At 38.3% G+C, this 15250-nt stretch overlaps 1 protein-coding gene across 1 annotated transcript in view; it reads left to right on the top strand.

The window, feature by feature from the left end:
- The window catches only part of DLGAP2 (DLG associated protein 2), a 501923-nt gene that overhangs the window by 411169 nt on the left and 75504 nt on the right, over window positions 1-15250 (top strand). Inside the window, exon 7 of the mRNA XM_080387773.1 lies at window positions 4943-5154. Within this exon, the coding sequence (XP_080243899.1) occupies window positions 4943-5154 (212 nt within the window). The remainder of the gene's footprint in view (window positions 1-4942; window positions 5155-15250) is intronic.

Raw genomic sequence — 15250 nt, 5'->3', positions numbered from 1 at the left:
AAACTGAAATTAAAAAACTTGAATTAACAGTGGTCAAAGTCCAAAAGAAAGAATATTTCATTGGTTCTCCCAGTTTTGACATCAGTAGTTCTTAGATACGCACTGCTAACACTAGTTCCTGAATGGTAGCCTAGATTGGCCATCTCTGATTAGATATAAGGAAAAACTTTTTCCTCCTGAGTGTGGTCAAATGCTGGAATAGGTTGCCTAAAGAGGTTCACATGAGCCTACCTCTCAAGCCTGTCACGGTCCCTCTGGATGGCATCTCTTCCCCCAGGCGTGTTGACTGTACTACACAGCTTGGTGTCATTGGGAATCTTGCTGAGGGTGCACTCAATCCCAGTGTTCAAGTCACCATCAAAGATGTTAAATGGCACTGGTCCCAGTACTGAGCCCTGAGGAACACCACTTGTCACTGGTCTCTGCTTGGACATTGAGACATTGACTGAAACTCTTCTAAGTGTGGCCATCCAGCCAATTCCTCATCCAATGAGTGGTCCATCCATTAAATCCATGTCTCTGCAGTTTAGAAATAAGGATGTCATCCGAGACAACGTCAAATGCTTTGCACGACTCCAGGTAGATGACATCAGTTGCTCTTCCCTCATCCACCAATGCTGTAACCCTGTTGTAGCAGGTTGGTCACCAAATTTGCCAGGCAAGATTTTCCCTTGATGAAGCCCTGTTGGCTGTCACCCATCGCCTCCTTACTTTCCACTTGCTTTAGCATAGTTTTCAGGAGGATCTGCTCCATGGTCTTGCCAAGCATAGAGGTGAGGCTGGCTGGCCTGTAGTTCCCCATGTCTTTCTTTTTTCCCTTTTTAAAAATGGGAGTTATGTTTCCCCTTTTCCAGTCAGCGGGAACTTCACTGGACTGCCACAACTTCTCAAATATGTTGTCTTTCTCTTCTAACCAGCCCTCCCCAGGCAATCTGTGAGTGTTTCATTAAATGGCCATGAGTTACAAAAAGAGGAGAGCATGCCAGTTTGTTTAACATCAGGTCTAAGTCCTCTCCTTCCTGAACACTCCAACTGTTATTGATTAGAAGGTGAGCAGTAACGTCTCCCAATTCCATAACCATTTCGTCATGGAAGGAAAGAATAAGGCTGCTCAGTCCTTTGAAAAAAAATCTGAATTTGTTCTTCAAAAGATGGTTTTAGGCTGTGAATGGGAAATGACAGAAGGGCCTTTCTGCTGCCTGTTATCAGATACAATAAACCCAAGAAAGGAGAAAAACGTTTGAGATTTTTCTTCATGTTTTGCATTTTGTTTGCTAACTGAAGAGACCTTTTGGATGCTACTCTGAAGGAGCTAACTCTCCCAAATGCCTTGTACAGGGAATGTGGAATCCTACCTAAGTTTCTGGAGTTCACTTTCAGCATCAGCTCCATAAAATGTAGTAAGTTTTAGGTACCAGGTGCTTTGATAAAATTGGCCCCAGATGACTAATGTAAGATATCACATTGAATTAGCAGCAGAACAATTAAAAGGTCCCAAATTCCTGAACCTGGTTCTGCTTCTCACAGCAACAGTGCATGAGAAAATTGTAAGAGAGACTCATCATTCTCTGTAATAGTTATAACCAAATCAGCAGCCAGTGACAGAATTAAATGAAAAGATCCAGACCTTGTCAGCTCATTGTTCTTACAAAAGGAAATTCATATGGTAATATGCAGTCTAACTCCTCTGTGGATAGAAACTACATACACAGGGATTCATGTTAACATCTAGAACAGGAGGAAGGCCTTTTTAGACATTATAAATAACAGCACTCATCACTGTATGCCAGTAGATAATTAGGGTAATTATTCCAAATTAGCAGCTGCAAACCCTGCAGATGGGAATTTCAGGGGCTGGTAACTATTGTAAGAAAGCATTTCTGCAAGCTGCAAAGCCCTTTTCATGTTTTGGAAAATATACGTTTAATGACCCTCACACATGCTGTTAAATATTTTTGTTAATATTTCAAAATAAAAATCTTTCCTACACTAGTATAACACTTCTGCTTTTCTTTAAAGCTATGCTGGGGTCTGAGACGACCTGGGTTTGGGAAGATTTTTCGAAGTATTTAACCTATCAGCTAAAGCAAATGATGAACCAGGCCAAACTGGACCTCAAGTTTTGCTTTTATTATCAGTCCACGAGGAAAAGCAATGTCAAGGGCCCTTTCCTTGGCTTTTGACAATAGGGAAAGGGCTCCAGCTGTTTTCCTAGGCTCTGCATGAAACCTTCTGAGACAGCACATTGTCAGACTTGCTTGCCAGGCTCCAGAAGCATCTTCCCTGTGTTCATTGTATTCTGCTCCTTTGAATGGCTGAAGGGTAGAAATATGCACATATTTTAATTGTGAATAATGTTTCTTCAACCATAATATTTTCTGTGATAGTCAACAAGTTAGAAGGGGATTCTTGGTGCATTCGTGTGTACCATGCGGTTTTAGCTTTTATGTGAATTCATTTGAGTTCAGAAAATAAAAGAAATGTAGTCAACAAAAATAGTAAGACACATAAACGTAAGATTTGTCCTCATGAAGCTCCTTATCACAGTGAAGAAACTTAATTTTTTAGATACTTCAATGTAAAGAAATCAGTCATTCCTATCTTTTAAAGTAAGATTTCAACTTCAATCAACAAATAAGCCTGTGTTTACTCATTTAAATCCAGTCCTTATCTAGTTATTTGAACATGGAATTTCAGACAAAAGGAAGTTGAGAAACTAATAATTTTTTCGCATTTGAGTAATTAAAAGGTTATTGATCAATGTCTTTTTAAACTTTCTATTTAATTATCATTGAGCTAAACTGAAGGAAAAAAATTTCAAGCCAAAATAATGATTCTATGAAAAAGTTATCAATTTTTTGAAAAAGAATATTAAGACTGAACATAATAATTCAGCTTTAGTTCAGCAAATTGAACAGTATAGCTTGCAGTGGGCCCACGTAGATGCCAGTAAATGCTTTTTCAGCATTTGGATTTTGTTTTTAGCTATGCTGACAGGAAAGTAATAAGACTTTGAAGTGAGAGTATGTTTGTGTTATATCAATTAATTTTTCATATACAGCTCTCTGATTCAGATTTTTACAGTTAATAGTGTTGCCAGCTGTAGATTAAAAAAAAAGCTTAAGAAAATAGGTTTATTTTGTATATTTTAGAAGCCTGGCTATTACAACTATCACTACATGTAAATACTTCTAGGTCTCCTAGTATCTCAAAAAACCTTCCTCCAACATTAATCTCACACATACTAGGTCTTGGAAAAGAAATGAGAGTGATGTATCACATTTACAGGCTTGAAGTTTGGGAAGATTTTTTACACTCCCTTTCTAATCACCATCCAAAGCTGAATAATATGAAGTTTGTTTCTTTGCATGATGTAACCCATATTTAATTTAGATTCATGCTCTGTCCTATTACTTTATATAGGAATGTAACTCATAATTTTTTTCTCTCATATTTGCCTCTAACATTTTTCTGATATGTGCGATCTGTTTAATCTCTTCTTATCTGTCTTCATCTTCAACCTCATTTTTCTCTCCTGAGCTTGTTTCTTTAATTTAATATCTCTATTTTCACTTGTTCACCCACGTTTAAAACTTCACTTCCCCCTTAATCCCTTTTTGGGGCTCCAAGCACCAGGTCTGTTCACCTGATGTGTGGCTAAGCCATGTATCTTGAAAGAGCAGCAAAGGTGACAGGCAGATCATGTTAGTTACTTAAGTCCAATCTCCAAGACTGCTGAAACTGAGGGGAGTGTTTGCTTCAGCTCCACAGTGAATTCTGTCTGCAGAGGGTCTCAAATATGTTTGACTTGAAAGTCTTTATCAGACATCTTGCTTTGCAGAAACAGCTTAATATATGTGTAACTGGAAGTTCAGATTTATAGTATATTTGTAAATAATGCCATTGTACTGTTTAATATATATGAAGTCATTATGTTGATAAAGGATTTGATGCTGCCAAGTCCACTGATGGGCTCTGTCACATCCTTCTTTTTAACCATGAGTCATTATAATGGATTTCAGAGAGCTGTTTATATCCTTTAAATTAAGTAAATTCTTAAGTGTGTTTCTGGATTAGGACCAGAGGACTCAGCATCTTGGAAGATTAAACAAAAAATCAAAGCATCAGCAATTCTGGCAGAGACAGGCTTGCTAAATTTTCCCATAAGTCTTAAAACAAGGCTGATTTCACGTTGGATTGGAAAACCTACTCCTGCTCAGTTCCCTGCCAATTTGTGGTGCAGAGAGATATACATCCACAGCTGTGGATTATCTGACTGCCAATCTTACTATTTGATAAATGACCTCAACTGCGTGAAAGCAGCCTCAACCAAATGTATTTATAATTAACTGGCTACATTCCTGATATGTTACAGCCTCTACTAACTATTTTGCAGTTTCTACATAAGAAAAAAAATCAAATTGCCACATGTGCCTTTTTTTCCACAGACGTTTACCCTGAATGAGAATCCTATCCATTTATGCCAAAATTATAGCTTAGTTTAACTCAAATACTTCATTCGCCTTCCTGAAAAGCAGCCAAAGCCCCATCTGAGAAGAGCCAGTAAAAGACCGAAGTGCTCAGCTTTCAGAGAGTTTTAGGTCTGGAGACACCTGATCAACTTACTGTTTATCAGCTGAAAATCTGTGTGCAAACTTCCTGCAATTTAGAGCTTGTCTGCAAATAGATATTGTAGCTCAGCTCACAAACCATGACTTGATTGTGCCTTAGGCTCCAGCATTTCTAAACTGAAAATTTCCAATCTTGAAGTTGAAATTAAATTGCCAGATCATTTGGGTACCTTAGAAATTTCTATGTTACCTGTTTCTGAAGAATAAAAAATTCACAGCTTGTGTTTGTAAAATGAAAAATTGAAGGATGCATTTAAATACATGAAAAGAATAATGCACATTTTGTTGATGTGTTTTATGGTCTCCATTAGGTACCTCAGGATGAATGGGGAGGATACCCAGGTGGTGGGAAAGATGAAGAGATCCCCTGCAGAAGAATGAGAAGTGGGAGCTATATTAAGGCCATGGGAGATGAAGAAAGTGGAGACTCTGATACCAGCCCTAAGACATCACCAAAATTAACAGTTCGACCAGAGTCGTTATTAAAATCCATTGGACAGAGACCACTGGGAGATCATCAAAAGTAAGTTTCACTGTACTATGTTATAGACCTTTCTAAAATTTGCCATGACTTGGGTGACTTTTCTTTGTGTGTTACTGGTAGTGGTCAGTATCCATGAGAAAATACCATACTGTAGTTAAAAAGCTAACTTTTGTGTCTTAGTTTTAATTTAGCTAGAGTTCCTTATAATTACTGGATGAAAAACTGTGATCTCCCTCCATCTGTGTAACACACATGCTACCTCAGAAAGATTTTGTTATGTTTACTGAAGGAAATATATCCATATTTTTATAAAAAAGTTTAAAATTCTGGATTTTTTCTTCTCTAGAAGGATTGTTTTATATTACAAGTCTTTTTTATTTCGTTGGTTTCTCTAAATAGCAAATAACTATTCTGTACTAGGTATAACAACAAATATATAATTCTATCATATTTGGCATCTTACACCTTTCTTATTGCTACAATGCTTTATATATCAGCTGTACTGTAACATACACATGTAAACATTGTGGAGGGTTTTGTTTGACTGTTGTGTTTTTTTCATTCATACTGCCTACAATATGGCCTATTAAATAACTAAAGCAAATTTTAAAACTATAGGAAAATGTGTAGTTAAGTATGTTTTTCAATAGATCTCTATTTTTCTCTCCTTTTTATTCTTTCAATATATTATTTTATAACTAAACGGCAAATATACTTCTGAAGACAGTTTCAAAGTGGTAGCCTGATTTCAAATCTGCAGCTTCTATTAAAATGACTGGGTGTTTCTCACAGCTTAGAAAATGGATATTTTTGCCTGGGAGAAATACACAAAACGAAGAAATTAAGATTGAAATCTTTAACCAAAGGTTGTTTATTGTTCTGTAGATAATACCATGTATAGCATGCCATAGTGACTCATCTTTCCATAAAATAAAACAAAACAAAAACCTTAGACAGAAGTCCTTAATTAAATTTAATTATTTAGCTTGCAATCTGGAGGAGAACCATCAACTTTCACTGTTCCTGAAGAGAACAACTCTAGAGTTTGCAACTCTATTATTTCACATAGCTTGCTCATGCATCTCTGTAGACTTAATTCAGATGCACAAAGGTGTCTGTACCATGAACCGATGTAAGATTTCTGAGATAGCATTAAAGGACACTGACAGGTCTCACTTTGGATTGGCAACTAAAATCAAGGCAGGATACTTGACTTGTTCATCTCAAAGGGTGCTGGAGACCTATGCTTAGGCAATGGAGCCAAATTCTAAAGGTGAATCTGAAGAATTTGCTATAGTATTGGTTCCAATGATGAAAACATGGCCTGTACCATGGGTATTTCTGACAGACCTGTACCTGGCTGATCACCAACGATGAAAAGATGAGTGCTTAATGACAGTGGTTGGAAGCAATATTTGAATTTTTTTGTATTCTTAGTCACTGTATCTGGGCTGAGTTTGGAGTTTGAGGTGTGCTGGCTACATCAACTGGTTCAGTCCAAATTTGTGAAAGTCTCTGGGAAACAGAAAAGGTGGTTAATTTTCAGCTTGTGAGTACTTGTCAGTGGAAGTAGAGGTCTCTCAGGATGAGGAGCCTGTAATTTCTCAGCCATAGTGGAGACATATGTTGTGAATTCTTCAGTCCTGGATTTTCTCATAAATGGCTCTGAAAGCTGTGGATCTTGCAAGAAGGCAATTATCCTTGTAGGATAAGGTGTGCTAAGGGAGAGTAAACTAATTAATGTCTGTGGCTTGTTAAGAGTGACCCTTCTAAAGGCAACAGGGAAAGAGGAGATACTTGACTTAGACTTCCACACGTTGACCAGCTTTGTTCCTGCTGGTAAATTAAACATTTCCAGAACACAGACCTGAGTACAGAAACCTGACCATGTACACCGAGAAGGTTTTGAAGTGGTCTTTCCCAGCAGCAGTCTGGATGCAGCCATCCTGCTTTGGAGGGTGTGTCATATCCATCCTAGGACCACAAACTAAAACCTTTTCTTAGAGACAGTTCTAATTTTCCAAGTACTTAGACCAAACAAAATATATTTTATTCTGTTCTTTGGTTTTGGCTATGATTGAACTTCCCACAAGTGAATGTAGATAACCGCACAAATTTTCCACTGAGTGGCAGGTCTCAGTGCCTGCCCTAGACCCCTACAGCTTATAAGCGGATCCAGACGGCATCTAGACGTATGTATTTGAGCAAACAATATGTTTCAAGAACGAAAGTCTCTGATCTGTTAAATCCTGAAGGCAGGTGGTTATTAGCAGGTCAATACCAAATGCTGTGTCTTCCATCACTTTTCCATGTAATGAAAATACACTGCTCAGAATATAATTGACTAAAATATGGGTGAGATGCTGATGCAGTGTACTGGTGTTGACAGCTGTGCCTGTTCGTGCTCCCAAAGGATTTAATGGCATAGTTACCAATAACTGCAGTCAGAAAAGGAAGAAGGTTTTTGTAATACTGTGAAACATTATTAGGGGCTCCGTTGAGAATTTGTTGCAAACACTGCACTAGGAATAATTGAGCAGGCAGGCTGCTGTTGACAGATAACTTTTAAATCCTCGGGTTTCCCTTAAACTGAGGGGTGCGCCTTGAATCTGCCAGCCTAACATACAGGCTTTTTCCGGTGAACTTCAAGCAGAAATTGACAAATACTCTGGTTCTTGTATCTTTTCCTTGCAAAAAACTGCAAATTTCGGTAGTCCAAAATCAGACAGAAAATTTCTTGTCTCGCAGGAATACAAAGTGCTGGTCCTTAACCTGGGTTTTCACCACAAGCCATTTCCTCCCAGTACATCTCTGTCTCCCTGTCACTGTGGTTACCTTTTACGTCTGGTGGATTTCTGTGAAGGATGTAGCAAGGGGTGATGGTTATGGAGCCTGCCTTCCTCCTGAGCGCGGCTCAGTAATCCCCATTGCATGCCGAGCACCCTTTCAACTGCTGATCAGGCTGCTGAGCCAGAAGCCAAAGTTTTGAACAGCATTCCTGCATGCATAGCAGGGCTGAATAACATTTCTGGCATGTATTATGAGACCTTACATAATTCAAGATGTCAGCTGCATTAGCTGGCGTTTTAGCTTGTTTACCAGGATGGAGAGAGCTAATGCACAGAAATAAAATAGGGCTTACACTCTTAGTCATCTGCTTGGGTGTCAGGATAGCTCAGAACTGGGGTCTGACAGAGCACCAGTAAACCTGTAATAAAAACTGAATATTGATAGTTTTGGCAGTATAAAAACATGCATTGGCTGCAGAATGTATGTAGGTGGGTTTCATAAGAATATGCCTAGTTTTCTGTCGCTATTCTGAATAGGGTAAAATGAAAAGTAGAACAGCCTTCACTTAACCTTCAACAGACCTTTGACATGTGTGCATGTTTCTCTGAGTTTTATCAGGCCTCTTTGCAGGAGAGTTTTCCCATTTAAATTCTGTTTCTACTTTGATGAAAGTAAGCCCCTATTTTGTTGGTTTGTGTTGCTCAAAGATTCAGCAAATTGAACATTAAAAATTTATAAACAATAAAAATGCGTATTTGCATCTGAATAGAAAAAATTGTTTAACAACATACAAATAGGTAAGTGTAACTGATTTAACAGAAGCATTAAAATTCTGAAATAATTTCTTTTTAAGTTACTCTTGGAATGGAGCATATTTTATTCCAAGTGGGAATAAAAAAGAAGTGCAGGGTCTGCCACTGTTGGTTTATGCAGATGGCAGAAGCAGGGCATATACCCAACCACTGCCATCTGATCACCACCTCTGTCAAACTGCTGTCACAACCAGCATGATCCCCAGCCTGCTTCCAGCCTGGGCCACCTGGCTCTCCTCTAGATAGTGCCCAGGCATGTTTCAGAGACTAACCCTGTTAGATGCAGCCACCCTCTCTATGGGATAACAAAGTTTAACCGTATAGGTCAGTTGGCCAAAGGGTCAGGTAATGAACCTAGCTTATTTCTGAGTATAGCTGTAGCCTAAGTGACTCAAATTTTGCTGGATTTTTCAAAAATTAAATGCTTCTAAGTATATAGATTACTTACTGAAGATAAATGCATTTTGGTTCCTTCTTTGTGAATGCTGTTTCAAAAGACTAAATAGTGTATTGCACTACAAGTTGAAGGCCGATGTAATTTAGTGTTATGATGAAATTGCATTTGAGTGAAATATAATGCAATAAGGCTTGCTGTGGTGGAGACAGAATGCATATTTGAATCTGCTTCCTTTCCAACTTTTTGCTTTCTTGGAATCCTGCCAGTAATCCCATTTATTGAGGAAATTATCTTGACTCCCAGTAGTCCCAGGAGAAAAACATATTACACATTTTTCTTTTTTTTTTTTTTTTTTATTATTTTGCATTATCATTAGACATACAAAATCTTTCTGATGTCAGTTTTGGTATCCTATGAACAAATATAGGTCTTCTGGAGGTGAAATGCAAGCTACTTCAGTCCAGTCTCTTTCTTTCTGCTGTGCTGTGATGCTGCTGGGAATGGAGTTAAACTGTGTTGGAAGGTAGCTTGCAGAAGGTAGTTTGTAGAAGGTAGGTAGTGTGCTGCTAGGTATTTTCATTTACAGTAAGGTCAAAACAGCTGAACAATGTATGGAACTGGTAGCTGAAACAAAAGGAATGTTTGTCCTAAATAAGTTTTGTGCAGTCCTGGAAGAGAGACTGCCCCATGGGATTTGGAAGGGTATCCTTCCAACCTAGTAAATGTCATGTCTCTGTCTTTGTGACAAAAACAAGAAAGATGAGATATGGAAGCATCAGAGACACTGGGATCCAGAAAGGAAAGCTGAAAAGGAAACAAGACTTTTGGACTATGTGATGGAAAAACAATTCTATGACTGAGGATGATATTCCAGTTATTTGATGCTTCTGATTTCCAAGAAAAGAGTATTTAATATACCAATTATGTAAATGCACAAGATAGCACTTTAGAAATAGCAAGTTTCATTTTCAGTATCTCCTTTTTGAAGTGTTGCAAAAGACTCTAAAAACCATCTAACCATTTAGTCAAAAGGGATAACAACAGCATTTAGCCCAAAGTCAACACGCTCCATTTGAAGACCATACTGTTGTCACTCATGCAAATGGGTAGTTGTGCTGTGCTGCAGTTTCCATTACACTCTGAAGTGACTCATAGGAAACTAGATGCTGCAAACGTGAAGATGAAATAGGTTAAGCTACAATAAAATAAAATCAGTGACAGCAATGTGTATTTTTGTTTTGTGAACCCCTCTGATGGCCGACTTTACTGTGATGATGGGTAGTCCAGATACCTTAAGCTGATGGGTGAGCAGACAGAAAGGCATGTGAGCAGATCGGTAGTACAAAAATGTGGTCTTTCATTGAGGAAGGAAATCTGCCATAGCACGAATCATTTGGTGGACTACTGCAGTACAGTACCAGTGGTGCTTTAACTTGTCTTGGCTATATTCTCCATCTAACCCTCTGCCAGGTTTGGGCCCCTGGATGGAAGTGTCTGGAACTCTGAGTCACAGTCACAGAGAAAGCAGCTGTGCCTCCCTCAGATGTTTAGTGCACTGGACATCATTAAAGCCCACAGCACAATTGACATGCACAATGCATGTCCGTATCTCAGCCGCTCTTCTTCACAGTCTGGTATCTTGGCTCAAAAAACATTTTATTCAGTATTTGAAGATAATACACCTAAGTAAGACCTGAAATGGTTGACATGTTTTCTGCGCTTATGGTAAACCAGATCAAATCAGTGATCTGAATGAAAATTAACCTTTCCCTGCTCTTCCCCATTTCAGAGTAAGAGATTGCATCTTTCCATGGCCATACTAACTTATGCTGACTTAAAGAATATCTGGACTATGACCTGATGCATACCCACATGTTCTGTTCTGCAGACTCTATTATAACAAAAACGTCCCCAAAGCACACAGCAGGGGAGTTAAACTGCAACAAGATCTGACAGCACTTAAATGCCAGAGCCCTTGGCTCAGCAAGAGTCATGGAACAGCACAGGCTTCTCTAAAGCATGTGGGAAATCTCCGTTAAAAAAAATTCTTACCATTTGTAACCATATGTGCTAACCGTAGCACACTTAAAACATGAGAAAATGAAAACCAAATGACAAGTTTGGAAGCACTGCATGAGACCAAACCTCTGTCTCTTCATCCGTCTTTGCCCATGACAGTGCCAGTACCATATCATTTAGTGATGGACGAATGTGTGGGTACTTGCCACTTGGTAAGTACCCAGAGAGAAGTCTTGATGTTGCAGGCTGTAGGTGAGTGTGCATATGTGGAAAAGTGGGTATGATGCAAAAACATTACAGATTGAGAGTTTAAGCACAGCTTCCTTGCTACAGAAATTAATGTCCTATTTCAGCGCTGCACACCAGTGATGCAAGCCTTTGTTAATTTTCAAAGGTAAACTTCAATTTACCATTAACTCATCTTCTGCATTTTAAATTAGAAATGGTTTTGAAGCCTTTCCTGAGAAATGTTTTCAATTGAAGAGATCGGAAAAATTGCTAGAAAAGTAACCCTCATCTTTTATATGCTTTTTATTTGTTTTTTTCCTCAGTCTTCTGACTCTAAAAAGCCTCATTACACACTTCATTAGTAGCTTTCTGAGGCCCTATAGTGTAGTAGCATCTACTCAGAGTCTCTGAGGGGTGAAATTGGAGATTTACTGAGGAGAGTTTGAGGGCTAATTACAAAGCCTTATCAACTAATAATGCAATCATTGGGCCACTGGCACAGTGATAGTGTTCTCTGCTGCAGTCAATAAGATCTGGGTTAGATTAGTCCTCGGGGTTAAGAGCGAATGCTGATGAAGGGCAGCTAGTCATCTGGCTACCTAGGAAGTATCTTTTATGGGCTCAGAAGATGGTTCCCATCCTTTCTCCCTTTGCACAGTAATAGGAGATGTTCTTAAGCAGTGTTAGGCACCTTGTCCTCTTAGAAGTAGCATAGTGTGAAACTCGGGGAGTAATTGAGCCCAGATTCCCTGCCTCATTGTAGCAAATACCAGCTTTATGTTGTAGTGCTGAAATGTATCACCCTGGATGAGGAAAGGGGATCCTAAGGCTCTGAACAAAGTGCAGAGTCTTCTCAGGAATAAAATAGGCTTTGGTCAGAAAGATGCAATTGTGTGATGGATTGCGGTGAAAACACAGGAAGATTCAGGCCAGTCTCACAACCACAGATACTGAGGTCCAAGAGAGTGTGTTCCTGGTGCTTATTCATTCCTGCTTTCAATATGTTAGTTTTCATTTCAAAAGGATCAAAAGCTGCTTTTCTCATTTGATTAGTTTTTAATAAAAGCTAAATGAGGCTAGAAAGTATGTGTGTAGAAAGACTTCTTCAGGCAAGGATTTGAAAATTAAGATGCTTTTGGTTAAAAAGCAGAAATCATGTATATATTTTCACTTCTTCCAATTCTACTGGTTTTTTTTCCCCAGAAATTACAGTCTCATTAATATCTTCAGCATTAAGAAGATTCACTTATTTGCTTAAAACCTATTGGCTTTAATTGACTTACATGTGTGTTTAATTTAAACTCATGTTCAGATGCTTTGCTGAGTCCCGATGGTCTGTAGTCTACATTTGATCTGCCTAATTATGATTTTTCACATGTATACATGTATATGTACCAAAAGCAAAGAAAAGAAAAGGGAGATAGCTTCCTGAAGAAAATTGTGACTATTACAATTCCATAAAGGGATTTAGGAACATACATCCAATATCTGAGTCCTGCTTAGATCCTCAGATCCACTTACTGAACTGCTATATGATGCTTTAAATGCCTCTAAATTTTTGCTGTAACATTTGCCTGAGTTTTGTTGTTGCTGACCAGTTCGCTGCCTACTCTCCAGGGCAAGCTCAAAATAGCATATTGGAACAAGACTTTTAGGATTAGCTATATGGGCACATCTGTCACCTCTTACAAACAAAAGCTCTGAGTTTAGATTTCCTACATCAGACTTTTTTTTATTACATGTACATTCTGCATGATTTGGAGTACAGGCTTGATTGAGCCTACATCCTCTGTATCTTTACAAGGAGTGAGCAAACCACCAGACTTTAACTATTCCAGATGATTTCCTCTCATTCTCTTCTGCTTTGTGTTCTACAAAATCCCTAAATACTTACTGATGAGAAAGGTTCTCTTCTACCAGTGATTAGTAGGCATTTCATAAGGACAGAAACAGCGGTCTCCACCTCTTTGCTAACATATTCCTGTAGCAAATTAGATGTTCAATATCTTTTAGGCACCTTTTTAAAAAAAGGCTGTAGGTCAATGATGAAATATATAGTATCTTAAAAGTTTAATCTGTCCCAAATTCTCATATCTATCACTGATCAAAGAGAAGCTCCAGTCTGACAAAGATTAAAACCCAAATTCTTTGCTACAGATAAATTTACCAGATTTATGTGTACTTTTTTTTTTTCAAAGAACCAGACTAACTGTGCTATTCTGAAGGGAGAATCAGACTTAATGTCTATACTCTGAGTTCCCCAATGGGCTGCATGGAGCTACATCTGTGCCCCTTTGCAGAGCTCTATTGACTTCAGCAGCTCTCTCCACGGAGACACAGTATAACTCGCAGCTGCTATACAATGGCACTGCTAGCTAAGCTTAATCATTAGATTCTGGTCGATGAGTTATTTCATGTACCTACAAAGACATAGTTAAGATAGATCCAGATAGAGAAATGAATATCCATTGAAATGCAAATCTCTCAATAAAATAGGTTTTGATAACTTATGCTACCTTGCTAATCCTAATGCACTTCCCTTTTAGGTGCCCAAGATGAATTCTTTTACAAATTTTATCTTTTTGTCCCAGAATGATACTTCTGAATCGCATATACTGATTTAAACAGAAGTGATTGTACTTGCTTTATTGTTCCCATTCATTCTCAGATTTTTGGACAAATGCAGGCATGATCATGAAAATAAAAAGGGATGATTTTAGAATATTATAATTCCAAAAAATAATTTGATGGCAAATGGACTTACTTTATATCTGATGCTTCCTTAATAAACCTGATAGACCCATTCAGAGTCAGAAGGTGACTTTCTTGCTGCAATTCTAGAAGCCTAGAAAGATTTTAATTCACTTTTGGTACCTTCTTGACCAGGCTGCACTGGTGGCTGAACATTTGACAGAAAACAGGTACTCTGGGGAGTGGTCATAATTACTGTTTTGAATGTGAGTAAATCAAGGAATGACCTTGGCAAGTGCATAATGTTTTCTGCATTGCTGACATCATGTTCATATTTTTATACAAACGTATTAAGTTTGTGACAAAGTATATATCAATTACTTATTAGAAAATAAGTAAAAAAAAACAAACACAAACAAAAAAAAATGGAAAAAAAAACCCAAACCACAAACAAAACAGTGTGACAGCAATCCCTTTATCAGGACTCACACCCCATGTTCCCACTAGGGTTGTCTTGACTATCAAGTACAGCTGCTCAGGAATCTGAATTTGTGGGGAGAAGTCAGGAGGTTTCTTTGTTTTGTTTTGACCCTGGCTTAGCTATAAGCTGTAAAACCATGTCAGCCTCTAAATCTGTCATTTCAAGGTGCCCTAGAAGTGAAACCATGTTGTTTTACTATCATACATACCTTTTCATCAAATGACAAAAAGGTTTGTCTTCTGCAAAACATACAATGGTTGCATAAGTCACAGTAGAGTCCTGCGTGTTGTAATTCTACCTTACGGTAATATTTGTCATACAGCAATGACAAGAAAATTCAGGAAACATGCTACAAACCATGCTGGGTGTTCATCAGCATCTGAACTCAGTGATGACAAAGCATGAGCTGAGTACCACACAAAGCGATAGACTTCAGGCGGGTGGTGCAAGGTGCTGCAGTGCACAGATCCCCCAGCACTAATTGCTGAAGTCGTTGGGCTGCTTCAGACACTATCCAGGGACATATAAACTTTCCAAAAGTTATATTAAACAATGTAATGCGGGAAAAAAAGTCCCAAAGTTAACTAGCTACTGTCTATACAGCAAAGCAAGCATCCTACTCCTTTTAAAAATACACAGCTAATACAGGAGGAAGTAGATGGCTAAATTATAGATGGCTAAAGATGAGAAAAGAAGAGTCTTTCCCTTACCGTTATT

The sequence above is a fragment of the Falco punctatus genome, assembly GCF_963210335.1.
Source record: "Falco punctatus genome assembly, chromosome: 5".
In the NCBI taxonomy this organism is placed as follows: Eukaryota; Metazoa; Chordata; class Aves; order Falconiformes; family Falconidae; genus Falco; species Falco punctatus.
The sequence above is the reverse complement of the archived record's forward strand: the minus strand, read 5'-3'. Positions and strand labels throughout refer to the sequence as shown.